General features: G+C 60.2%; 1 protein-coding gene across 1 annotated transcript in view; it reads left to right on the top strand.

The window, feature by feature from the left end:
* The window catches only part of BOP1 (BOP1 ribosomal biogenesis factor), a 67,347-nt gene that overhangs the window by 1,083 nt on the left and 39,618 nt on the right, over window positions 1–26,646 (top strand). Inside the window, exon 3 of the mRNA XM_069882081.1 lies at window positions 7,238–7,339. Within this exon, the coding sequence (XP_069738182.1) occupies window positions 7,238–7,339 (102 nt within the window). The remainder of the gene's footprint in view (window positions 1–7,237; window positions 7,340–26,646) is intronic.

Genomic DNA, 26,646 nt, shown 5'->3' with positions numbered 1-26,646 from the left:
TGGATCCATGGCTGGAGGGCAGGAGGATCTGCAGAGGGATCTGGATCCCTGGCTGGAGGGCAGGAGGATCTGCAGAGGGATGTGGATCCATCGCTGGAGGGCAGGAGGATCTGCAGAGGGATGTGGATCCAGGGCTGGAGGGCAGGAGGATCTGCAGAGGGATCTGGATCCATGGCTGGAGGGCAGGAGGATCTGCAGAGGGATGTGGATCCATGGCTGGAGGGCAGGAGGATCTGCAGAGGGATCTGGATCCATGGCTGGAGGGCAGGAGGATCTGCAGAGGGATCTGGATCCATGGCTGGAGGGCAGGAGGATCTGCAGAGGGATCTGGATCCAGGGCTGGAGGGCAGGAGGATCTGCAGAGGGATCTGGATCCATGGCTGGAGGGCAGGAGGATCTGCAGAGGGATCTGGATCCATGGCTGGAGGGCAGGAGGATCTGCAGAGGGATCTGGATCCATGGCTGGAGGGCAGGAGGATCTGCAGAGGGAGCTGGATCCATGGCTGGAGGGCAGGAGGATCTGCAGAGGGATCTGAGCTGGGAAGGGGCTGGAGCACGGGGTTTCTGGGAGCGGCTGAGGACCTGGAGCTGTTTAACGTGGAGCAAAGGAGGCTGAGGGGAGACCTCCTGGCTCTGTGCCGCTCCCGGAGAGGAGGCTGGAGCCAGGTCGGGCTCTGCTCCCAAGGCCCAGGAGAGGGAACAACCTCCAGTTGGTCCAGGGGAGGGTTAGACTGGATTCTGGGCTCAATTCCTTGAGGTCAAAAGGTGGCAGAGAGAAAAGGCATCAAAGATGTCACGCTTGGCTTGGAATGTCGTGGCTGCCCCGTCCCTGGAGGTGTTGAAGGCCGGCTTGGATGGATCTTGGGTCTCCTGGTCTGGTGGGAGGTTGGAACTGGATGATCTTGAAGATCCCTTCCAAATCCAACTATTTTCTGACTCTGTGTTCTTACCTGTCGCTTCCTTTTGGAAAATACTGAGGTGTCTTCCAAGGGCTCCTCTTCCCAGCGCGGTTTGGTCCGCGGGGAGCCTCGTTACCTGCGTTAGGAGCATCAGCTCCTCCAAACACCTTGATGAGCGCGCGGAGAGTTCCCCCTCGGTGTCGGAATCGCCAGGAAAACTGGATATTATGAAGGGGAAGCCTTCCAGCCGTGGCTTGGGTCCTTCCTCGGACCGAGGCTCCTCTCCGGTGTCACCAAGGGCTCTGTCCTCCTGCGGAGCCGAGTAGGTTGAACTAAATTCCTTGGGAGCGTGGCAGGAGCCAAGCCGGGACGCAGGGAGCAGCAGGAGGAGGGTGGAAAGAGCCAGGACCCCCTTCGGCAGCGGAAGAGTTGGATGAGTGGGGCCTCTCTTGGAGACTCGAGCCTGGGTTTGGCTTTCCGGGTGCTCAACCCAACTCTCCAGCCTTTGGCTCCCTGTTTTCCACGGCTGAAGAGCTCGTTCTATCCTGTGGGACATCACTCAGGACCTGAACTCAACCCTCCCAGCTCATCCCCTTGAGCTCATCCAGCCTGGCCAGATCCCTCTGCAGACCCTTCCTGGGCTCCCTCCATGGATCCAGCCTGGCCAGATCCCTCTGCAGACCCTTCCTGTGCTCCCTCCATGGATCCAGCCTGGCCAGATCCCTCTGCAGACCCTTCCTGTGCTCCCTCCATGGATCCAGCCTGGCCAGATCCCTCTGCAGACCCTTCCTGTGCTCCCTCCATGGATCCAGCCTGGCCAGATCCCTCTGCAGACCCTTCCTGGGCTCCCTCCATGGATCCAGCCTGGCCAGATCCCTCTGCAGACCCTTCCTGGGCTCCCTCCATGGATCCAGCTTCTCCAGATCCCTCTGCAGACCCTTCCTGGGCTCCCTCCATGGATCCAGCCTGGCCAGATCCCTCTGCAGACCCTTCCTGGGCTCCCTCCATGGATCCAGCCTGGCCAGATCCCTCTGCAGACCCTTCCTGGGCTCCCTCCATGGATCCAGCCTGGCCAGATCCCTCTGCAGATCCTTCCTGTGCTCCCTCCTTGGATCCAGCCTGGCCAGATCCCTCTGCAGACCCTTCCTGTGCTCCCTCCATGGATCCAGCTTCTCCAGATCCCTCAGCTTCCCCCTCCAGCCTGTCAGCAGGTTGCGATGCGGAGCTCCCGGTGCCTCCCGAGCTCGCGGGGCTCTGTAAATATTAGTCTCTCCGTGTCGGATTGGATTTCCTCCTAACGACTTCCAGCGTCCTGACAGGCTGCGCTCGCTCCCTCGGCAGCCGCGGGGCCCTGAGCTCTTCCCTTCCCGCAGGGATCATTCCTGGAGACGTCGTCTTCTTCTTGTCCCGTCAGAGCCCCGTCTCGTAGCATCCCCGAGCAGCTCCAGCCTAGGAGAAGGCTGGCTGGAAAGGTCCCTGGAGGAGAAGGACCTGGGGGGGTTGGTTGAACAGGAGCCAGCAGGGGCCCAGGGGGCCAAGAAGGCCAAGGGCATCTGGGCTTGGAGCAGAAGGAGGATCTGCAGAGGGATCTGGATCCATGGCTGGAGGGCAGGAGGATCTGCAGAGGGATCTGGATCCATGGCTGGAGGGCAGGAGGATCTGCAGAGGGAGCTGGATCCATGGCTGGAGGGCAGGAGGATCTGCAGAGGGATCTGGATCCATGGCTGGAGGGCAGGAGGATCTGCAGAGGGAGCTGGATCCATGGCTGGAGGGCAGGAGGATCTGCAGAGGGATCTGGATCCATGGCTGGAGGGCAGGAGGATCTGCAGAGGGATCTGGATCCATGGCTGGAGGGCAGGAGGATCTGCAGAGGGATCTGGCCATGGATCCATGGGCTGCAGGGCAGCTCCACCGAGGAGGTTCTGCTCCGCTGGGACACTGGAACGAGCCAGGACCTTTTGCCCTTCCTGCTGGAAAGTCACGAGCCGGGAATCCTGATCTTCTCCCCACAACCAAGGATGTGTGGGAGGCCGATTTCGCTTGGGGAACGGGAGCCAAATGAGCTCCTGGAGGTTCTTGATGGGAATGGTTGGACTTGATGATCCTGGAGGCCTTTTCCACCCTGGTGTCTCTGCGATTCTGGAGTTCTAATCCAGCTTCCAGAGTCTCTCGGCTCCGGGAGGATCTGACCGAGCTGTTAAGTCGCTCCGATGTTTACTCTGCCGGCTGGTGGATGCAGCGAGACGGGTTCCCGGTTGGATTCAGGGTCCAGGCAGCTTCTGGCAGTGCAGAACCTCCTTCTGAGGCCATCGAGCTTTGGGATAGATCCTCCTCCAGTTCTGCTCTGTCGCTCCGGAGAGGTCGTGTAGCAGAACGTGGATTTCTGTTGTCTAGGAAGTTCTCTCCCCTCTCATAAGTTGTTCATCCAGAGGGACCTGGAAAAGCTGGAGAGCTGGGGCTGTGAGAACCTCGTGAGGTTCAACAAAGCCGAGGTCCTACACCTGGGTCGGGGCAATCCTGGGTTTCGATCGAGGCTTGGAGCAACCTGATCCAGTGGGAGGTGGATCTAGATGGGCTTTGAAGTCTCTTCCAACCCAACCCATTCCATGATTCCCACCAGACCAGGCTCCACAAGCTCCATCCAACGTGGCCTTCAACCCCTCCAGGGATGGAGCAGCCGCAACTTCCCTGGGAAACCTGTTCCAGGGCCTCCCCGCCCTCACGGTGAAGAAATTCTTCGTTATGCTTAGATCCCAACTCTGGATCCCCACCACGTGTGGTCCTCATGCTGGAGTCCCGGCAGCGGGGGTGCTGGTAGTGGAGGTTTTTTTGGGATTTCTGGAATTTTGTGGAGCGTTGGATGTTGCTTGCCGCCCTCTGGTGGAACCGGAGCTGCCGAGCAGAGCGTCCGCTTCATTCCAGCCTTGGTTCCAGCCTTGATTCCAGCCTCGATTCCTTCTTCTGGGGGACCAGCCTGTCCCTGCCTGCCTGGAATCCCTCCAGCCTGATATCCCACGGTGGGGAAAAAGCTTTTCCCCGCATCCAGGTACCTGGAAGCCACCGAGGAGCGTTCCCCACGACCCTGGAAGAGCGGCTGCTTTGATCCCAAGGTGGATTCCTCTTATCGCAGTCCGAGCCCCGTGAGGTCTGGATGGAGGTGAGACCCCGTTGAGGTCTGAAGGCATCGAGGGCGCCCTGAGCAAGTTTGGAGATGACACTAAGCTGGGTGGAAGCTGGATCTGCTGGAGGTTGGGAGGCTCCAAAGGGATCTGAACAGGCTGGATCCATGGGCTGAGACCAACGGGATGAGGGTTAACGAGGCCAAATGCCGGGTCCTGCTCTTGGGTGTCACCAACCCTGAGCAGCTCCAGGCTTGGGGAGAAGCGGCTGGAAGGTCCCTGGAGGAGAAGGACCTCCAAGGTTGGTTGAACAGGAGCCAGCAGGGGCTCAGGGGGCCAAGAAGGCCAAGGGCATCTTGGCTTGGAGCAGCCCCGGCGTGGCCAGCAGGTCAGGGAGGGGATTTATGGACTCGGTGAGGCCACATCTCAAATCTGAGCTCAGTTTTGGGTTCCTCGCCCCAAGAAGGACCTTGAGGCTCTGGAGCGAGTGCAGAGAAGAGCAACGAAGCTGGGGAAGGGGCTGGAGACCAAGAGGAGCATGTGAGGAACCTGGAGGTGTTCAGCCTGGAGAAGAGGAGGCTGAGGGGAGACCTCATTGCTCTCTGCAACTCCCTGAGAGGAGGTTGTGGAGAGGAGGGAGCTGGGCTCTTCTCCCAAGGGACACAACGAGGTGGAACGACCTCAAGCTCCACCAGGAGAGGGTCAGATTGGACATCAGGAAAAGCTTCTTCATGGAAAGGGTCCTGGGGCCCTGGTGGAGGCACCAGGGAGGGGGTTGAGTCCCCTTCCCTGGAGGGGTTTAAGGGCCGGGTGGACGCGGTGCTGAGGGCCATGGGTTAGTGTTTGATGGGGATGGTTGGACTCGATGATCCGGTGGGTCTCTTCCAACGTGGTGATTCTCTGACTCTGACGGCGTCTTGGTGGCCCATCCTTCGCGTTCCCTCTTTCCCAGTTGCCTTTTGCAGGTTGCGCCGTTGCCATCCCCGCCGAGCTTTTCCTGGCGCGGCTTTCGGGAAGGCTTGGAGCCCGCCAGGAGCCGCGCCCCGTCCCTGGACGCCTGCGTTCCTCTCCACCCTACTCTCCAGAGGGGGAAAATTTCATGGATCCGGGGCCACATCCCAGCTTGGGAGGCAACTTGGGAGCTGGGGAGGCCTCGGGTTGCTCTTTTTTCCTCTTTTTTTCCTCTCCGGGGCACCAGCAGCGCCTGCGTTTGCGCCCCGGGATCCTTGTGGCTTCTCCGAGTGGCGTCGGAGAACCGAGTGCAAGACGGAAACCCGAGTCCGGCGCCCTCGGAGCGCCAAAAACCTGGAAAAAAACTTATCTCCCGGCGCCCTTTTTCAAAACTTTTTATTTTTTTTTTTTAATAAACCCCTTTGTTTTCGCTGTAATCTCATCCTTTCGCCAGCCCTGGATTTTTTTTCCCCTCTTCCCCGGGGCCGGCGGCCGCGCTGGTGTCTGCGCGCAGCCGAAGGGGATCGCACACCACGTGGATTTTACTGCTCCCGCGAGGGGCGTTTGCCAGGGCTGCTTTTCCGATTATTTCCCTGAATCCTCCCGTAAACCCAATCCAGGGTCCCCCGGCTCGGCGAGGGGGGGGGTTGGAAAAGAGAATCTCTTTTCCAGGGAAGGAGCCGGAGCTCGGCACCCACGGCAGCGCGTGGGCGCGGGACGATGCTCGTCAGCTCCGCGGGTCGGGAGCCGATTCCCGCTCCGAGGTTGTCCCATCGCTTTTTCCCTCTGATCAGAGAGAAACCGGTGGCCCCGTTGGATCAGATCCACGTCCGTGCACGAGGTGTCCTGCCCGCTCCAGGTTCTGGCATGGAAAAAAAAGGTTGGGATGAGCCAATGAGGGGCTTCATTCCGCTCCTGGTTTGTCCCACGGCTCCTGGTGGGAAATATCAGCTGGATGCATCCAGCAAAATGCACGGGAGCCCTCGTCACGGTGGCTTTGCCACGTTGGGGCTGTGTCCACGCTCCGATCCTGCTCTGTTCTTCATCAAAGTCATTTCCAGGAGCGGCTCCAAGCCTGCGCGTGAGGGAGAGCGAGGGCTCCCTCTGCAAGTTCGCAGGTGACACCGAGCTGAGCGGGGCAGTTGGCACAGAGGAAGGAGGGGATGGATCCAGAGGGACCTGGAGGGGATGGAGAAGTGGGGCTGGGAGAACCTCAGGGGGTTCCACAAGGCCAAGGTGCTACACCTGGGTTGGGATGATCCATGGTTTCGATCCAGGATGAGGCGTGATGGGATGGGAGAAGCCCTGAGGAGAAGGACTTGGGGTGATGGTCAAGGAGAAGCTCAATGTGAGCTCAACACCCACAGCTTAGAAGGTCAACAGGGTCCTGGGCTGCATCCAGAGCCGCGTGGGCAGCAGGGAGGGAGGGGATTGTCCCCTCTGCTCCTCTCGGGGAGACCTCAGCTGGAGGGTTGGGGCCAGGGCTGGAACCCTCAGCAGGAGAAGGAGATGGAGCTGTTGGGACGGGGCCACAGGAGGCTCCGAGGAGGATACGAGGGCTGGAGAACCTCCCGTCCCAGGACAGGAGGAGAGAGTTGGGGTTGTTCAGCCTGGAGAAGGCTCCGAGGAGACCTTGGAGAGACCTTCCAGCACCTGAAGGGGCTCCAGGAAAGCTGGGGAGGGACTTTTTCCAAGGTCATGGAGTGATGGGATGAGGGGAACGGGGATAAACTGGAGAGGGGCAGGGTTAGACTGGACATGAGGAGGAATTTCTTCACGATGAGGGCGGGGAGACCCTGGAACAGGTTCTCCAAGGAAGTTGTGGCTGCCCCATCCCTGGAGATGTTGAAGGCCACGTTGGATGGACCTTGGGCAGCCTGGGATCGGAGGCAACCAGGATGAGTTGCAGCCAGGAAAATTCAGGAATGTCCTTGCCCCCTGGAGTCTTGCAGCTTGGGAACAGGACCTGGAGAGGCAGCGAGAGAGACCATCCCGAGCTAACTGTGAAGCTAGGTCCACTTTGAACCGGTGGCTGGATTGGGGACCTCCAGAACTCCTTTCCCTCATCAATTTTCCATTTTCTTGCATAAAGTTTCCCCTTTCCCACGTAAATTTGTGTGCTGAGGCCGGAAAGCCCGCGCTGCCTGTCCTCGTGGGTTGGGTTGTTGCAGCCTCCGTTGGTTGTGTCTTCGTGTGGTCTTGCTGGTGTCCATCCTTCCTTCCATCCTTCCTTGATGGAATCTCCCTAAGCTGGTTTTTCCCTTTCAGCCTCCCAGGAAGAGCAAAACCTTGGAGGACGAGTCGGCGCTGGAGGGCAACGGCGCTCTGCTCGCTCAGAACGAGTACGAAGAAGACAGCTCGGACGAGGAGGTAGGACACCTTGCGTCCTTTTCTTTCCGCGCGGGGACGGGATGGAGGCGATGGATTTCCCTCTCCGTGCCGACTCCAAGGGATGGGATTCGCTCCAGGATTTTTATTCCTGAGGGGGCGCGGCTCAGGTGAGCGCTTGGAGCGTCTCGAGCCACCAAAAGGAGTGACCCATCCTTGTGGGAAGGCTGGAATGGGAAGAACCTCCCTCCAACCCTTCCTAGAAGAGTCTGGGAAGAGCTGGGACTCCCGGCCAAGGGTCTGGAGAGGGTTTTGAGCTGGGGAGGTGGTGGCTGAGCCTCACCTGCAGCTCCCAGGGTTCCGTTCCTCGTTCCTCTCTGGGTTTTCTGGAGAACCTCTTCGGAGAAGGTTGGAAAGCGCTCGTGTGGAGGAGAGCAGGATCTCAGCCGTGCGATGCCTCCGGGTTTGGTTGTTCCAGACAGACCTCGTTGCCTTTCTTAATTGTCTGCTAAATCGATTAATACTGTTGGCGTCCGTCAGCTGTTTCGGTCGAGCCGAAGGGGTCGGGATGGAGGGAATTGCCAGCGCCGTGGGGGCGATTGGATCCGTCTCTTCCTACTGGGATGAAGGTTCCACCTGGAAGGGCCTTGGATGGCCTCCTGACTTGGAGAAGCGCTTGGAGAAGCCTCCAGGGCGCGGGTTAGGTGGGATATTCTCCTCTTGGACCTCTGAGAAGTGGCAGAGCGTGGCAAACCCTTCGTGAGCAGGCAGGTGACGCGCCAGCCCGTGCTCGGAGCGGGTTCTCGCCCGGAGAAGCTGTGGAGATGTTGGGAATTAGGGCAGCGCAGCACCCAGAGCTTGGGTTGGGAGTTCCAGGAGAGCCCTTGGGCATCACCAACCCCTTGGAGGGTCCCAGCTTGTGTTCGAACGATGCGTCTCTTCCCGTTTCGGTCCTGGTGGAGGAAAGAGAGGGGGTGGTTTGCGTGCCCCTTGACCTTCCCATCCCAGCTTGGGCCCACGGGATCCAACGTTTGAAGCCACCTGGGCTGGCACCGGAGCTGCCGGCAGCCCCCGGGTCTGGAATAGAGATTTGGAGCGAGGGGAAATATATGACTATAGAAAACATACACTTGTGTAATGTCTCCAGCATAACCCAGAGAGAAAAAAAACCAAAAAAAAAAACCCTTTCATGCAGGAATTCCAGGTTTTTCTCTCCCAGCTGGTCCTGCCGCAGGGCCCCGGAGGGGGGAGCGCTGATTCAGAACCTGTTGACATCAGAGCAGCTTCCAGTGGCTTTGTTCCTCGTTCCCCTTCGCAGCCCCCTGCGCTGCCTCCGGGATCGGCTTTATCCCCCCGGTCTCCTTCCCGCGCCGCTTCCCGCGCCGCTGGGACCTTCCGTCTCGCTCTGCGTCTTGGTGGCCCCCGAGTGCCGGGAGGGGGAGAGGGTCCCAGCTCAGAGGGATCGAGCCGGTGGGAGCCGGAGCAGGAAAACGCTTGGTGGAGACCCGAGTGGTGTTGTTGAGCGCTGGTGGTGGGACTTCATCTCACTTAAAGCCTCCGTGAAGCGCGTTCCTCGTGATACCCGGGGCTTCCGTTGTGCTCCAGGCTTGGGAAGAGCGCCTGGAAGCAGCATCTGGGCTCAGATCAGCTCCAGGGTGGCCACCAGGAGCTGGGAAGGGCTTGTCCCCCTGCGCTCGGGGCTGGGGAGGTGGCACCACGACTTCTGGACTCAGTTCTGGGCTCCTCGCTCCATAAAAACCTGGAGGGGCTGGAGAGCGTGTGGAGAAGGGATCGGAGCTGGGAAGGGGCTGGAGAGCAGGGGTTGTGGGAGAGGCTGAGGGACCTGGGGCTGGTTAGCCTGGAGGAAAGGAGGCTGAGGGGAGACCTCCTGCTTCTATGAAGGTCACCTCCCACCTCTGGAGCCACACGGAGCGGGGTTGGACTTTGCTCCCAAGGACCAGGCAGTGGGATGAGAGGGAGCAACCTCCAGTTGGGCCAGGGGAGGGTTAGACTGGATTCTGGGATCGATTCCATGAGGTCAAGAGCTGGAAGAGGCTGCCTAGGGCAGGAGAAGAGTCTCCATGCCTGGAGAGGTCCAAAATCCATGTGGACGTGGCACCTGGGGACAGGGCTCAGTGGGCACAGGGACGCTGGGCTGGTGGTTGGACCGGATGAGCTTGGAGGGCTTGGCCAACCTCAATGATTCCGTGACTCTCGGATTCCTCGGTGTGATCGGTGCCGGCTGGGACGGAGCCCAACCCCACCAGGGTGGATTGACACAGATTTGGGCTTCAGGAAGGTCCACTGGACGCAGCCACCGGTGTCTTTGCTGCTCTGCTGGCTGTGCCACGCGGCTTGGTGGCTTCACCGCTGCCGGGCGAGCCGGCAGGGAGCCAAGGTTTGCAGAGAGACGGTGGAATTGGGGTGGGACACCTGGACCTGCGAGGGTGCACGGTGAAGAAGGCCAAGGGCATCTTGGCTTGGAGCAGCCCCGGCGTGGCCAGCAGGGCCAGGGAGGTTCTTCTCCCTCTGGTGAGGCCCAACCTCGAATCCTGGGGTCAGTTGTGGGTTCCTCGCCCCAAGAAGGACCTTGAGGCTCTGGAGCGAGTCCAGAGAAGAGCAACAAAGCAGGGGAAGGGGCTGGAAAACAAAAGGAGCGTGTGAGGAACCTGGGGGTGTTCAGCCTGGAGAAGAGGAGGCTGAGGGGAGACCTCATTGCTCTCTCCAGCTCCCTGAGAGGAGGTTGTGGAGAGGAGGGAGCTGGGCTCTTCTCCCAAGGGACACAACGAGGTGGAACCACCTCAAGCTCCACCAGGCTGGACATCAGGGAGAACTTCTCAGAAAGGGTCCTGGGGCCCTGGTGGAGGCACCAGGGAGGGGGTTGAGTCCCCTTCCCTGGAGGGTTTAAGGGCCGGGTGGACGAGGCGCTGAGGGCCATGGGTCAGTGATTGATGGGAATGGTTGGACTCGATGATCTGGTGGGTCTCTTCCAACCTGGTTTTTCTCTGATTCTATGAATTAGCTCCAACTGGTTCATTTTCCTTAACGATATCAGCTCTAAACGGGCCTGAAGGACAATAACCTACACAGCAGTTGGGTGCTTCAGAGGGAAGGAATCCCTGTCCCCTTTGTCTCCTTCCCCATTGCTCTTCCTGCTAGATGCTGTGATCTCCGGGGAGACCTCAGCTGGAGAACTGTGTCCAGTTCTGGAATCCTCAGCAGGAGAAGGAGATGGAGCTGTTGGGACGGGGCCAGAGGAGGCTCCGAGGATGATGCGAGGGCTGGAGAACCTCCCGTCCCAGGACAGGAGGAGAGAGTTGGGCTTGTTCAGGAGAAGAGAAGGCTCCGAGGAGACCTTGGAGAGACCTTCCAGCACCTGAAGGGGCTCCAGGAAAGCTGGGGAGGGACTTTTTCCAAGGTCATGGAGTGATGGGATGAGGGGAACGGGGATAAACTGGAGAGGGGCAGGGTTAGACTGGACACGAGGAGGAATTTCTTCACGATGAGTGTGGTGAGACCCTGGTCCAGGTTGTCCGGGGAAGCTGTGGCTGCCCCATCCCTGGAGGTGTTGAAGGCCACGTTGGCTGGACGTTGGAACTGGATGATCTTGAAGGTCCCTTCCAAGCCAACCTCTTCTCTGATTCTGTGCCGTGCCAAAGCCATCCGCAGCGCCCCGGATGCAACTCGGGGTGCTCCCCGTGCTCCCCCGTTGCCCTGCTGGCACCTTCACCTGCGCGGCTCTACCTGGATCTTCCAGTCAACCCTCTCCCTTCTCTCCCAGCAGCACCTGCAGGATCCAGTCCCCGAGGCCACCGCGCTTTGGGGCTCCCGGCGGTGCCGTGGGCCGTTCCGCCTGCCCCTCACCCCTCCGGCAGCCGCCTGGGATCTGACCCCCCGTCCCCTCCGCCTGCGCGGGGGCTTCCGAGCTCTTTAATAAAGGAACAAGAGCTCAGCGCCGCTCGCCCCCGCGCTTAGCGCGCAGCCTGGCTTCCTTCTCGCCGCGCTCCTGCTCTCCTGGCGCTGTGCCGCGCGCCCCGACGAGAGACACAACAAAATAAACGGCTTTCCTGGCCGGCGAGGGGGGCTCGGGAGCCGGCGGCGCACGCCGAGCCCTTTCCCGGTGCCCACCGGGCATTGTCCTCCTCCATCCATCCCTTCACCAGCCCCCTCATCCATCCATCCATCCATCCATCCCTCCATCCCTCCATCCATCCATCCATCCATCCATCCATCCATCCATCCCTCCATCCCTCCATCCCTCCGGCGCTGTCGGCTCATCCCTTCCCCTCGTCCTGGCGGAGATGAAGGCCCGTGAGCGGCGGCGGCGGCCGGCAGGGCCTCGCTGGGAGGAAGCGGTTTGGGGCTCTGCTTCCTCCCGCAATGACTATTCCATATGGCGGCGGCTAATGAATGACGGCGCGTTGAGTGCTCCTCGGTGAGCCGGCCGCCGCTCCAAACCCGCTTCCCTCCTCCGCAGCGCAGCTGAGCCGGCCCGGGGGGGGCTCTTCTTTCAGTAGCTGATTAGCCAAGAGGTAAAAAAACCCAAAAAACCTAAAAAAAAAAAAAAAAAAGCATAAAACTACCTCCTGGAGAATGTGCTGCTGGCAGACGGCTCCGTCAACTCATCGCTCGGTCGGCGTGTGCGGCTGGGCTCGCTCTTCGCCGCCGGCTCCGCTCCAACAGATGCTCCCGGCGTCCCACTCGCCGGCAAACGGCCCCCGCGAGCGCGTCTGGCCGGGGCGCCGCGCGTGGCTGGTGGCCACCGAGGTGCGAAACGAAGGGCGCGGAGGAGCCCGGGCGTTTGCCGGGGTCTTAGACTCAATAAACGGGTTGAGTTGGAAGGTTCCTCCAAGCTCATCCAGTTCCAAGCTCGTGCCGTGGGCAGGGACACCTCCCGCTGGATCGGGGGCTCCAAACCCCATCCAATGTGGTCTTCAACCCCTCCAGGGATGGGGCAGCCACAGCTTCCCTGGACAACCTGTTCCAGGGTCTCCCCACCCTCATGGTGAAGAAATTCCTCCTCGTGTCCAGTCTAACCCTACCCCTCTGCAGTTTATCTCTGTTCCTCCTCATCCCATCACTCCAAACCTTTGTAGAAAGTCCCTCTCCAGCTTTCTTGGAGCCCCTTCAGGTGCTGGAAGGTCTCTCCAAGGTTTCCTCAGAACCTTCTCCAAGCTGAACAACCCAAACTCTCTCCTTTGTCCTTATATAGGAGGTGCCCCAGCTCTGGGATCATCTCCGTGGCCTCACTCCATGAGATCCATGTCCTTCTTGAAGCTTCTCCTTGGGTGACTCCCAAGTGGAGTGGTCTGAGGACTACGAGTAGGGTGTATTCATGGAACGAGGGAATGGTTTGAGTTGGAAGGTTCCTCCAAGCCCATCCAGTTCCAAGCTCCTGCCATGGGCAGGGACACCTTCCACTGGATCAAGAGCTCCAAGCCTCATCTGATCTGGTCTTCAACACCTCCAGGGATGGGGCAGCCAACCTTCTCCAGGCTGAACAACCCCAACTCTCTCCGCTCATCCTTATATAGGAGGTGCCCCAGCTCTTGGATCATCTCCGTGGCCTCACCCCACCACATCTGTGTCCTTCTTGAGGCTTCTCCTTGGGTGACTCCCAAGTGGAGTGGTCTGAGGACTACGAGTAGGGTGTATTCATGGAACGAGGGAATGGTTTGAGTTGGAAGGGACGTTAAAGCTCATCCAAGTCATCTCTGCCATGGGTGGGGACACCTTCCACTGGGTCAGGGGGCTCAAAGCCCCGTCTAACCTGGCCTTGAACCTCTCCAGGGATGCTTGGATGGAGCTGAGCCCATCAGAGCCAGGAGAGGAGCAAACCAGTGGGTTCTTTTCTTGAAGGGGAAGCACGTCCTGGTGTTTCCGTGGCCTTCTCTACCCTGCCTGGTCCTTCTCGGCTTCCCACACCGCTAAGAGAGTGGGGCAGGGAGCCCCAAGGATCTTCCCTGTGCTCGGGATGGGGCTGTAGGGAAGTGTGGTCTCCTTCCATCCTTCCAACCTTCCATCCCAGCAGCTCCCGAGGAGCAGCCGCTCGCGGGAACCAACCTCTTGGAAAGCCCTTGGTGAAAGCGTCCGCTCGGCCTCGCGAAGAGGTTGGCGATGGGCTTCGTGGAGAGCCCCGAGGGCTCCGTTCCAGCCCGTCCGCGAGGTCCTCCAGCTGCGGCACCACGCTCCATCGCCGTTATTCCCTTCCCACGGGAGCACAAGGAGCTCCAGAGGTGGATTGCGGGGCTCAGCGGTGCCCGGGGAGGAAAATCGAGGGATGAAGAAAGGCCCCAAGCCCGGATTTGTGTGGGTTTTGGAGGCGAAGCGGAGCGACAGGATGTGGGAGGCAGGACGGGGGCTGCTGGACGAGATGAAAAGGCATCAGGTTTAGGGCTGGAATAGCAGGAGAGGGACACGGACACCGCGCAGACGGATTCTCTTACGCCCCGCTGGCCGCGAGATGCCGGAGGCTTTGCGGAGCCTGACGGGAATAACAAGAACATCTGGAGCCGCCGCCGTTTAAGAGGAACCCGAGGCACTCGGGACCTTCTGGAAGGTCCCGGGGAAGGTCCCTGGGATCCCCCGGAGCAGCCGGGCGATGGGAACCTCCCGAGAGGACTCGGGGTGGGCTGGGATGGGACCAGGCGAGGAATCCGGGAGCTGCTTCTCCTTTCGCTCCGAGCGGGACGGGGAGGGCTGCGTCTCTCCGGCCCTTGGTCAAGTGCCACCACGAGAGGTGACGTTTCCCAGCTGGAATTCCTATGGATTTCCCGGTAGGAGGCGTCGTGCAGGTGGCACAGAGCCTTACGGCTGCCACGCTTTGCGCTTGAAGCACCAGATGGGAAGGGCCAGAGGAGCCCGAGCCCCGAGTCTTCCCTTTCCCGGCGTCCTTGCGAAGCCCTGGGAGGTGTTGGAGCCGAAGCCACCTTGGTGCCTGGCGGCTCGTGGGGACAACGGGGCTCCCCGAAACATTTCCAGCCCCAACGGGAAGTTTCCGTGGGCCGGAGGGTGGGGAGGCTGGAGCTGGGGCTGTCGAACCAGCCTGTTCATAGAATCATAGAATCATAGAATAACCAGGTTGGAAGAGACCCATCGGATCATCGAGTCCAACCATCCCCATCAATCACCAACCCGTGTCCCTCAGCGCCTCGTCCACCCATCCCTTAAACCCTCCAGGGAAGGGGACTCAACCCCCTCCCTGGTGCCTCCACCAGGGCCCCAGGACCCTTTCCGTGAAGAATTTCTTCCTGATGTCCATCCTGAACTTCCCTGATGGAGCTTGAGGCCATTGGATTGATGGAGGCCGTTGAGGATGAGGAAGAGCCTGAGGTCCCCGGAGAGGGGAAAGCCACCGGCTCACAGCGCTCCGGCTTTTGGCTGCCCCAGCCTTGATATTTAAAGCATTTGCTGAGCCGCTCGGTCGGGGCAGGAAAGGCTTTTTCCTTCTGGAAGGAATGACATCACCGAAGCCGCTGAAACGCTCCAGTCGCTGACCCAGCGCGAGCGAGGAACCCGCGGCGGCTCCAGCTGACGAGTGGAAACTTGAAATCCCTGCTTTTTCATTCCTTCTCCGCCCCCCGCGCTGCCTCTGCGGCGGCTGCAGCCGCTCCGCGCGCCGCCCCGGCTTTCCCGGGGGGGGTTCGGTCCACGCTGGGGGACGGTGGGATGGAGAGAAGCCCTGAGGAGAAGGACTTGGGGGGCGGCGAGCCCCAATGGAGCTTGGAGCCCCTGATCCAGCGGGAGGTGGCCCTGCCCATCCAGGGGTTGGAACTGGATGATCTTCGAGGTTCCTTCCAACCCAAATCATCTCATGGTTCCATGATTCTCACTTCCCATCAACCAGAACCCCCAGATCCCATCCCTGGAGGGGTTCAAGGCCAGGTTGGATGGGGCTTGGAGCCCCTGATCCAGTGGGAGGTGTCCCTGCTCATGGCAGCGGGGTGGAACTGGATGATCTTGAAGGTCCCTTCCAACCCAAACTGTTCTATGATTCTATTTCTGTCCGAGTGGGCTCCTGCCATCAGGGCGACCTTGGTGCTCCCAGAGGGTCCATCCAACGTGGCCTTCAACCCCTCCAGGGATGGGGCAGCCACAACTTCCTTGGGGAACCTGTTCCAGGGTCTCCCCACCCTCATCATGAAGAAATTCCTCCTTGTGTCCAGTCTAACCCTGCCCCTCTCCAGTTTATCCCTGTTCCCCATCATCTTATCACTCCGTGACCTTGGAAAAAGTCCCTCTCCAGCTTTCCTGGAGCCCCTTCAGGTGCTGGAAGGTCACTACAAAGTGTCCTTGGAGACCTCCAGGCTGAACAACCCCAACTCTCTCCTCCTGTCCTGGGACGGGAGGTTCTCCAGCCCTCGCATCCTCCTCGGAGCCTCCTCTGGCCCCGTCCCAACAGCTCCATCTCCTTCTCCTGCTGAGGATTCCAGCCCTGGCCCCAACCCTCCCGCTGAGGTCTCCCCGAGAGGAGCAGAGGGGACAACCCCCTCCCTCCCTGCTGCCCACGTGGCTTTGGACGCAGCCCAGGCCACGGGCTGGTTAAGCGCGTCTCTGCGGACGAGCAGCTCTGGAATCGTGGCCCTCAGCCAGGAGCAGGGGCATTTCCTTCCAGACGAGGACCAACCTGCCGGCTTCGGTGCTGGGGTGGCTGCTGGAAGCCCCGTTGCCGGCATCGGAGCTCCGAGCCGGCTCAGCCTCGGGACGTGCATCTCCAGAGCTGAATCGCTGGCTGCCGTTCCAATGTCCCACTTCATTAAGCTCGGCTCTGCTCCGGGGCCTGGAGAACGTGCGGAGGAAGCAGGAGGCTTCCTGGCCGATGAAGAGATGGGTTGGGAAGCCAGGGTTGATGCTCCAGCCCGAGGACGCTCTCCTTGTGCCACCTGCCCTTGGTTAGGGAGCGTGGGGGTAAATCTACATCCCCCTTGCATCCATCCTTCCTGGAGATCTGTTTGGCGCTCACAGCGCTCAAAAATCTGAGATAGTATCATGGAATTGTAGAATAATTTGAGTTAGAAGGAACTCTAAAGATCATCCATCCAGTTCCAACCCCCTGGTGATGAGATAATTGATATATAGATGGGAGGCTCTTCGCAAAGCAGCGTTCCCTGCTGGACCTGAGGCCGATGACCCATTCCCGAGGCCACCAAGATTCCTTGGAGCACACCTCAGCTTGGAGCATCAACTTGAATCTCAGGCCTGAAAGGAGATACTTGGAAGTTGGTCAAAAGAAGTGTCGAGGTGGTCAGGGAAGAGATTTGTGACTCCGGGGAGGAGCAGCGCGAGCATCCTCGTTATCCCAAATGAGCTTGGCCAAGCAAGGATGGGCGGCTTGGGGCAGGCAGGGTGTGGAAATGATTCCTTGGACTTGGTCTTTAGGGAGTTGTGTCCTCGGAGAGCTTTTAATAGCTAAAAAAACGTGCCCGTTGACCTCCCAGTCCATAAAAGAACCAGCAAAATGGGGAATAATCCAGTCTAACCCTGCCCCTCTCCAGTTTATCCCCGTTCCCCTCATCCCATCACTCCATGACCTTGGAAAAAGTCCCTCCCCAGCTTTCCTGGAGCCCCTTCAGGTGCTGGAAAGTCTCTCCAAGGTCTCCTCGGAGCCTTCTCCACGCTGAACAACCCCAACTCTCTCCTCCTGTCCTGGGACGGGAGGTTCTCCAGCCCTCGCATCATCCTTGGAGCCTCCTCTGGCCCCAAAAGCTCCATCTCCTTCTCCTGCTGAGGATTCCAGAGCTATGGAAGGGACACCTTGGGTTGAGATGCTGCCCTGGGAGCAGGAGCCGGGAATTTGGCTGGTGGTGTTGGTGCCTCCTCATCTTCCTGGGGAAGGCGACGGGATGAGAGGGAACGGTCTCCAGTTGGACCAGGGGAGGGTTAAACTGGATGCCGGCAACAATTCCTTGAGGTCAAGGGCTGGCAGAGGCTGCCCAGGAGAGGAGGTGACCCCCATCCCTGGAGGGCTTCAGAATCCACGTGGACGTGGCGCTTGGGGACGGGGTTCAGTGGGCTCAGAGGTTTGGGGCTGGTGCTTGGACTGGATGAGCCGGGAGGCGTTTTCCAACCTCAATAATTCCACGATTCTCTAGGATGCTGGTGCTCCCCTGGTGCCTCACCCCTTCCCCACAGCCTTTATGACCTTTTCTGTGCTCTCCGAGTGCCGTCACCGTCCCAGGGCATCCTGGAAGCTTCATCTCAGCCCCTTCCCCCTGGAATTGGGGTGGGAAGAGCAGCTCTGTGCCGGGATGCTCCGTGGCTGCTCCATCACCTCCAGGACAAGTCCGGTGCCTCCCTCCTGCGGCCCTCGGCTCCCTCCCAGGCCGGCCTCCCTCATCTCCTGCTCCTTTTTTTCATCTCTTCCCTATCCAGTAGCACATCTTGTCCAAAAAAACACCGCTCCGCTTCGCTTCAATTCCTGGAAAAGCTCTGGAACAAAGTCATCAAGCCCTTTGGAAAGCTCTGGAAGATAGCGAGCGGAGCTGGAACTGCCAGCGGAGACGAGTTTGGCTCAACGATCTGGCTTCTTCCAGGCTCGGGGGAGCGACGTCGGAGTGGGCTGGTGCCTCTCCACGCTTCCCGGGGCTTCCTGGGAGAAGCTCGATGGAGCTTTGGCTCGGGGCTTCCCAGCTGCAGAGGTGGCTCTGGGCATCCAGGGCTTGTTGGGAGGGTGGTGGGACTCATCCCTTGGTCCCACAGCGCTTGTCTCTCACTTACGTCCCGGGTTTGATTGACGATCGGTGTCGTAAAGCCGTGGAATCATGGAATTGTTGAGGTTGGAAAAGGCTTTTCGAGCTCCTCCGGTCCAACCGGCAGCCCAAGCCCTCCCCATGCTGGCTGAACCCCGTCTCCAATTCCACATCCACGTGGATTTCAACCCCTCCAGGGATGGGGACCCCCCTCCTGCCCTAGCCCTCAAGGAATTGATCCCGGTCTCCACTCTAACCCTCTCCTGACCCAACTGGAGGCCCATCGCCTGGTCCTTGGGAGCCGAGCCGGACCTCCACCTGTCTCCAGCCTCATTTCCAGGAGCTGCGCGGAGCCAGGAACTCCTGGAGACCCTGCTTGAGCAGGGGTGGGACTGGGAGAGCTCCAGCCACCCCTTCCACCCCGAGGAAATGGAATCCTACTCGGGGAGCCCGCGGATGGGCCGGTTCCCGATGCTGAGGGTGGTCCAGGGGGTGTGGGAGAGCCGTCACCTTGTCTGGAGGACGTGTCTGTCTTCTCGTGTGTGTTCCAAAGGGCTTGGCGGGCAGACAAAGCCCTGAACTGCTTCAATCACCTTTCCATTCTTCTGCCTTGGCCTCCGTTTAATCCCTGCGTGTGGCATTCGGGGTGGTTCTTCCCAAGCCCTGGACCGGGACTGTTGGTGGTGGGTGATTCCGAGCTGGGTTTTCCAACAACGAGGCCCTTTGCTTCCCTTCCCAGTTGATGGGGCCACGTCACCAGTCGATGGGTTCGCTGCAAGGGCTCTGCTGGGCTTCCAGGAGTGAGCTCTGGGATTTGGGGAGCCCACAGGACCTCTTGGGCATCATTGGGTTTGATAGGAATGGTTGGACTTGATAGGAATGGTTGGACTTGATAGGAATGGTTGGTTTGATAGGAATGGTTGGACTTGATAGGAATGGTTGGTTTGATAGGAATGGTTGGACTTTGATGGGAATGGTTGGTTTGATAGGAATGGTTGGACTTGGTAGGAATGGTTGGACTTGATAGGAATGGTTGGACTTGGTAGGAATGGTTGGACTTGATAGGAATGGTTGGTTTGATAGGAATGGTTGGACTTTGATGGGAATGGTTGGTTTGATAGGAATGGTTGGACTTTGATGGGAATGGTTGGTTTGATAGGAATGGTTGGACTTGATAGGAATGGTTGGTTTGATAGGAATGGTTGGACTTTGATAGGAGTGGTTGGACTTTGATAGGAATGGTTGGTTTGATAGGAATGGTTGGACTTTGATGGGAATGGTTGGTTTGATAGGAATGGTTGGACTTTGATGGGAATGGTTGGACTTGATAGGAATGGTTGGTTTGATAGGAATGGTTGGACTTCGATAGGAATGGTTGGACTAGATGATCCGATGGGTCTCTTCCAACCCGGTGATTCTATGATTCTATGATTGATTCTATGACTCATGATCTTAACGGTCTTTTCTTGATGGTTTGCTTGATCTTGGAGGTCTTTTCCAACCTCAATGATTCCGCGATTCTCTCCCTCCCATCACCAGAAGTGGGCGTTGGGGTGAGGCGCTCAGCCGGCACGGCCCCTCCTGTCACCCACGCCCGAGGATGCGCTGGAGAAAAGCTGGAGAGGGACAATTCCTAAAGGTTTGTGCTGATAGGATGAGGAGGAACGGGGATAAACTGGAGAGGGGCAGATTTAGGCTTGACATGAGGAAGAATTCCTTCTCTGGATCACGTTGCCCAAAGGAGCTGTAGCTGCCCCATCCCTGGAGATGATGAAGACCAGGTTGGATGGACCTTGAGCAGCTTAATCTAGTTGGGAGGTGTCCCCGCTCATGGCACGAGGGTTGGAACTAGATGATCTTTAAGTTCCCTTCCAACCCAACCCGTTCTGTGATGCGATGATCCCTAGGGACCATCACCAGGATGGGGTCTCCTCCTTAGTGAAGCTTCGATGACTCCGCACGTGGGTTGTCGGCGCCGCTTGGAGCCTTCTTGACCGAAATCTAAGGCTCCACAGCCCTCGGCAACGGATCCTCCGAGCTGGAAATGTGAGGCTCATCCGTGGGGCCGAGGGCTACAGCGTTGAGTGGTGACCATTGCCGTTGAGCGGTGACCATCGCCGTTGAGCGGTGACCATCGCCGTTGGGCGGTGACCATCGCCGTTGAGCGGTGACCATCGCCGTTGAGCGGTGACCATCGCCGTTGAGCGGTGACCATCGCCGTTGAGTGCTCCCTGGGCTGCTCCACAGCCACCTCGCCGGGACCCGGCTGCGGTCGGAAGCCTCTCCCTGTGCTTCTCCTCCGGGCCTCGGCCGTGAGTCCGGAGCGTGCCGAGCCGCCTCCGAGCGCCTCTTGGTGCGTCCGGGCTCCTCGCGGCGCTTTGCTCTTCAGCCAAAGCCCCTCGAACGGCTTCTGCCGGCTACCGAAGCGCAGCTGCCGGAGCCTTCGGGGAGCGCGTCCCCGCTCCCCTCCGCGTCCCACCCCAGCTGCACGGCTCCTTCTCATGTTTCCTCGGCTCCTGAGCCGTCCCGATTATTTAGGGAAGAGCCTCTCCCGCGGCCACCCGGCCTCGTTCCGTCTCTTTCCGCTCCCGGCGTCAAGTTTTCCGACCGCGTCGGGTTTTCCCATTAGGCGGCACCGAGCCGTAGGGGACGGGCGGACGCTTCGTCTTCGAGGGAGGCGAGTTCTTCGGCCTCCAGGAGGAGAACGTCCTGCTCCTTCGAGGGGGGAGAGCGTCCTGCTCTTCGGAGAGCGTCCTGCTCCTCGGAGAGCGTCCTGCTCCTCGGAAGGGATCCAAGCTCCTTCCGGAGCGGGATTGGGCTGGCAGGACGCGGAGGAGACGCATCAAGAGCAGAATAATTCTTGATGGGACTTGGGATCAGTAAAATCTTGGGTTTTTTCTGAGTTGTTTTGCTCTGGCTGGTCCCACGTGGTGTTCCAAGCGCTTTCCCCTCTGTTTGGTCCCTTTATCCGTGATCCACACAAGGGGATGGAGCGCGCCCTCCGTTAGCTTGGGGATGACACCACGCTGGGTGGGAATGTTGACCTGCTGGAGGGCAGGAAGGGTCAGTCTACAGAGGGATCTGAGCTTGGATCCATGGCTGGAGGGCAGGAGGATCTGCAGAGGGGTCTGGATCCATGGCTGGAGGGCAGGAGGATCTGCAGAGGGATCTGGATCCATGGCTGGAGGGCAGGAAGGGTCAGTCTACAGAGGGATCTGAGCTTGGATCCATGGCTGGAGGGCAGGAGGATCTCCAGAGGGATCTGGATCCATGGCTGGAGGGCAGGAGGATCTGCAGAGGGATCTGGATCCCTGGCTGGAGGGCAGGAGGATCTGCAGGGGGATCTGGATCCATGGCTGGAGGGCAGGAGGATCTGCAGAGGGATCTGGATCCATGGCTGGAGGGCAGGAGGATCTGCAGAGGGATCTGGATCCCTGGCTGGAGGGCAGGAGGATCTGCAGAGGGATCTGGATCCATGGCTGGAGGGCAGGAGGATCTGCAGGGGGATCTGGATCCATGGCTGGAGGGCAGGAGGATCTGCAGGGGGATCTGGATCCATGGCTGGAGGGCAGGGCACTTCCCACCCCATCGTCGCTAGATTCTGGGATTCTGCGACATCTAGATGGTCCTTCTGACCCCACTATGCTGGATTCTGGGCTTCTGTGACCTCCCGAGGTCTCTTCCCACCCCATCATCCCTGGATTCTGGGATTCTGCGACCTCTAGATGGTCCTTCTGACCCTTCTGGGCTTCTGTGACCTCCTGAGGTCTCTTCCCACCCCATCACCCTGGATTCTGGGATTCTGCGACCTCTAGATGGTCCTTCTGACCCTTCTGGGCTTCTGTGACCTCCGGAGGTCTCTTCCCACCCCATCATCCCCGGATTCCATCATTCCACGCCGGCGACCACCCTCTAACGCTCCCGACCTCCCAGCCCCGTGCTTCCCGGAGCTGTTTCTCGAGCCAAACTTGGACCGCGGAGCCCTCTCCGCTCGCTCCTCCTGCCTCCCCCGGAGCTGGAGATGGTCACCCCGGGGGGATGCGGAGGAGCCGAGGATCCCGATGGGGGCCTCGCCGGAGGCCGCGATGGGTCAAGCCTTCCACGCATCCGTGCGCTTGGCCCGGCCGCGCTGCCTCCCTCGGCTTTTCTCTCCGCCGCGGGGCAGGAAATCTTTCTTTAATTGGCTCTTCGGGGGGAACGGGGGGCCGTGTTTTCCTAAGCGAGAGGAATGTTGACATGGAAGACTCGGCTCTTGCTTTCTGGCAGGTCCCTTGGAGCGGTGGTGGTGGTGGTGGTGGGAGCTCCTGGATCTCGTGCCGCTCCTGCTGCGCCGCTTAATCCTTCCTCGGGTCGGGAAGCGAGGAGAGGGGGAGCTGGAGGGGGGGATGCAGGTGCGGATCCCACGTGTTGGAAGGGGACGGTTGGGCTCGTTGCCACCTCGCGCGGCCCCGCGGCCCGCGGGGAGGGACTGGAGCTCTTCTCGGCTGGATGGGGTGGGAGAGAGATTGGCCCCTCCGGAGGGGTTCGCCAGGCAGGATTGAAACCGGCTGGAGGAGGATGGAGCCCGTCGGCATCTGGCTTCTTCCCTGCTCCACCAGGCACGAGGGGTGGCAGGGACGTAGAATCATAGAGTGGGTTGGGTTGGAAGGGACCTCCAAGCCCATCCAGTTCCACCTCCTGCCATGGGTAGGCCACCTGCCACTGGATCAGGGGCTCCAAGCCCCATCCAACGTGGCCTTCAACCCCTCCAGGGATGGGGCAGCCACAGCTTCCCTGGACAACCTGTTCCAGGGCCTCCCCACCCTCATCGTGAAGAAATTCCTCCTCATGTCCAGTCTAACCCTGCCCCTCTCCAGTTTATCCCCGTTCCCCTCATCCCATCACTCCATGACCTTGGAAAAAGTCCCTCCCCAGCTTTCCTGGAGCCCCTTCAGGTGCTGGAAGGTCTCTCCAAGGTCTCCTCGGAGCCTTCTCTTCTCCTCAACAACCCCAACTCTCTCCTCCTGTCCTCGGACGGGAGGTTCTCCAGCCCTCGCATCCTCCTCGGAGCCTCCTCTGGCCCCGTCCCAACAGCTCCATCTCCTTCTCCTGCTGAGGGTTCCAGAACCCAGGAGAGTGTGGAGAGAGGAGGAATCCATTGCTCCCCACTGCAAGTCGAGGGGCTGTGCATCCCCAAGATGCCACCCTGGGCTCCATCCCATCCCATCCCATCCCATCCCATCCATCCCATCCCATCCCATCCCATCCCATCCCATCCCATCCCATCCCATCCCATCCCATCCCATCCATCCCATCCCATCCCATCCCATCCCATCCCATCCCATCCATCCCATCCCATCCCATCCCATCCCATCCATCCCATCCCATCCCATCCCATCCCATCCCATCCCATCCATCCCATCCATCCCAATCCCATCCCCCTTGTCCTGCTCGGGCAGGCGCCGAGCCCGGGGGCCCGTTACATCTCGTAATCTTTAACGAGCGGAGCCTGCTCTGCACAGAAGCGAGACGTGGGCGGCAGCGCGGGAGAAGCCGGCGTGGGGGGTTGGCAACGCGGGACCGAGCGGCACCTCCGAGGGCTCCGGCGTTTCCCGGCTCCGCGGCCCCTGGGAACCACGAGGGCGCAGCGAGAGCCCCTCGCCCTCCTCCCTTGGGGCTGGAGGACCTGGTGGGGTGGCTCGCGCGGCCGCGTCACCGCAGCTTCTCCTGCTTCCCGTGGTTTCTCCGTGGTTTTCCGTGCCAGACGGCTGCTCCGCGCTGGGCGCTTGCCCACGGGGCTGGAGAAACCTCCATGTTCCTCACGGTTCCAGGGCCACCTCGCCATGTCCTGGGTGGCTCCTGAGCATCTCCGGGGGTCGGAGATGGGAACTGGGGGGGCTCGGTTGGGAATGGGAAGAGCCGAGTGGCCGGGAACGGGGTGGGACGCGTCCCCCCTCGTCCCCACCAGCAGCTCCCGAGGTGTCGGGAATGGAAAAGTCGGAGCGCGGTCAGAGCGAAGCGAGGGGTTTGCCAAAACGAACAGTCGATTGGGCTTCGCGGGAGCCAAAACGCCAGGAATCTTGGAGACCGAAAGGGAAACTTTTTTTTTTTTTTTTTGGTCCTGCGGGCAGTAAATCAGCACGGAAAGGTTGGAAGTGGGGAGGGAAGGGGGGAGCCTGGCCCCCCGCGCGCGGCAGCTGCTGGCGGCGAGGGAGCGTCGGGCCTTGCCGGGGCCGGATCAGCCGCGTTGCCGCGGGATCTGCTCCAGCCGCTGGTTTGGTGGCAGCCGCCGCGGTGGGATTTGCTACCGCGCGCCCAGGGAATCAGAGAACCACCACGTTGGAAAAGAGCTCTTGGATCATCGAGTCCAACCGTGCCGTTCCCTCTCGTCCTGGCCCTTGGGAGAAGAGCCCAGCTCCTTCCTCTCCACAACCTCCTCTCAGGGAGTTGCAGAGAGCAATGAGGTCTCCCCTCAGCCTCCTCTTCTCCAGGCTGAACCCCCCCAGGTTCCTCACACGCTCCTCGTGGTCTCCAGCCCCTTCCCCAGCTTCGTTGCTCTTCTCTGCACTCGCTCCAGCCCCTCAAGGTCCTTCTTGGGGCGAGGAACCCAAAACTGAGCTCAGATTTGAGATGTGGCCTCACCGAGTCCATAAATCCCCTCCCTGACCTGCTGGCCACGCCGTGTCTGATCCAAGCGAAGATGCCCTCAGCCTTCTTGGCCCCCTGGGCCACCACTGGCTCCTGTTCAACCAACCTTGGAGGTCCTTCTCCTCCAGGGACCTTCCAGCTGCTCTTCCCCAAGCCTGGAGCTGCCCAGGGTTGTTGTGCCCCAAGTGCAGGACCCGCCGTTTGGCCTCGGTGAACCTCATCCCGTTGGTCTCAGCCCACAAATCCAGCCTGTCCAGGTCCCTTTGGAGAACCTCAAACCCCTCCAGCAGATTGACACCTCCTCCCAACTTAGTGTCATCTGCAGACTTGCCAAAGGTCCATTCGATGCCTTCATCCAGGTCATCGATGAAGACATCGAACAGGGCTGGAGCCACCAAACCCTGGGGACACACGGAGAGAGGAGATGGGGAGAGGACACAGGGAGAGGAGATGGGGAGAGGACACGGGGAGAGGAGATGGGGAGAGGACACGGAGAGAGGAGATGGGGAGAGGAGATGGGGAGAGGAGATGGGGAGAGGACACGGAGAGAGGAGATGGGGAGAGGACACGGAGAGAGGACACGGAGAGAGGAGATGGGGAGAGGACACGGAGAGAGGACATGGAGAGAGGAGATGGGGAGAGGACACGGAGAGAGGAGATGGGGAGAGGACACGGAGAGAGGACACGGAGAGAGGAGATGGGGAGAGGACACGGAGAGAGGAGATGGGGAGAGGACACGGAGAGAGGAGATGGGGAGAGGACACAGGGAGAGGAGATGGGGAGAGGACACAGGGAGAGGAGATGGGGAGAGGACACGGAGAGAGGACACAGGGAGAGGAGATGGGGAGAGGACACGGAGAGAGGAGATGGGGAGAGGACACGGAGAGAGGAGATGGGGAGAGGACACGGAGAGAGGACACGGGGAGAGGAGATGGGGAGAGGAGATGGGGAGAGGACATGGAGAGAGGAGATGGGGAGAGGACATGGAGAGAGGAGATGGGGAGAGGAGATGGGGAGAGGACATGGAGAGAGGAGATGGGGAGAGGAGATGGGGAGAGGAGATGGGGAGAGGACACGGAGAGAGGAGATGGGGAGAGGACACGGAGAGAGGAGATGGGGAGAGGACACGGGGAAAGGAGATGTGGGAGGACACGAGGAAGAGGGCACAAGGAGAGGACTTGAGGAGAAGCCCCAAGGTGTCTCGTGTGCCAAGTGCTTCTTGCTGGGATCGTGGTGGGAACGGAGAATTCTGACTGTAGCGCCCATCGCTGCTCAACTGCGGAGCTCGGGCTGCGGTGCAGCCTTTGGGAGGAGCTGGCGTGCGCCAAACTCATCCGTCTGTCCCACCAAGAAGGGTTGGAGATCTCTACACCCTGCGCTCCACTCTGGGTAGGAGCATCCCAGATCCCCTTGGGTTGAGTCCCCTTCCCTGGTTTGAGGGTCGTGTGGATGAGGTGCTGAGGGCCACGGGTCAGTGATTGATGGGAACGGTTGGACTCCATGATCCAACGGGTCTTCCAACCTGGTGATTCTCTGATTCTTTGGTTCTCATCTTTGTTGTAGCCCCGGGCTGAGCCTCCGCAGCCCCGTGCGGGGCAAGGGGGGGGTCACAGACCTCCTCTGCACCTTGCTGCTCCGCGCTGCGTCCTCCAGCAGAGATTTCTGCGAGAAGCTCGCGCTCCCGGCCCCGCGTTCCCTTCCCGAGCCCTTGGAGGAGAGCCGGCTTCGCGCGCCACGGGGAAACTGAGGCACGCGGCGACGGTGGGAGGTCTTGGCTGCTTCCCGCGGCCTCTAAGCCTCGAGATGTCCCGGTTGGGTGCTGGAAGCGACTGGGATTCGGCTCGCACCCCCTCATCCCAGCTCCCCATCCCTCTCCTGGCCTCCTCCTCCTCCTCGGCGGCTCCCGCGGCCCCTTGGCCCTCCCGCTCGCTCGGAGCCGCCGGGCTCCATTTGTCAGAGATAAAAAATCGCGGCGGAGGAATGGAAAGACAAGGAGGCACAGGAAAACGGGTTTGGTAGTTAGAGACAGAGGAG

This window comes from Phaenicophaeus curvirostris, unplaced genomic scaffold (genome assembly GCF_032191515.1).
Source record: "Phaenicophaeus curvirostris isolate KB17595 unplaced genomic scaffold, BPBGC_Pcur_1.0 scaffold_75, whole genome shotgun sequence".
NCBI lineage: Eukaryota > Metazoa > Chordata > Aves > Cuculiformes > Cuculidae > Phaenicophaeus > Phaenicophaeus curvirostris.
This window is presented reverse-complemented; position numbering and strand designations above follow the sequence as displayed.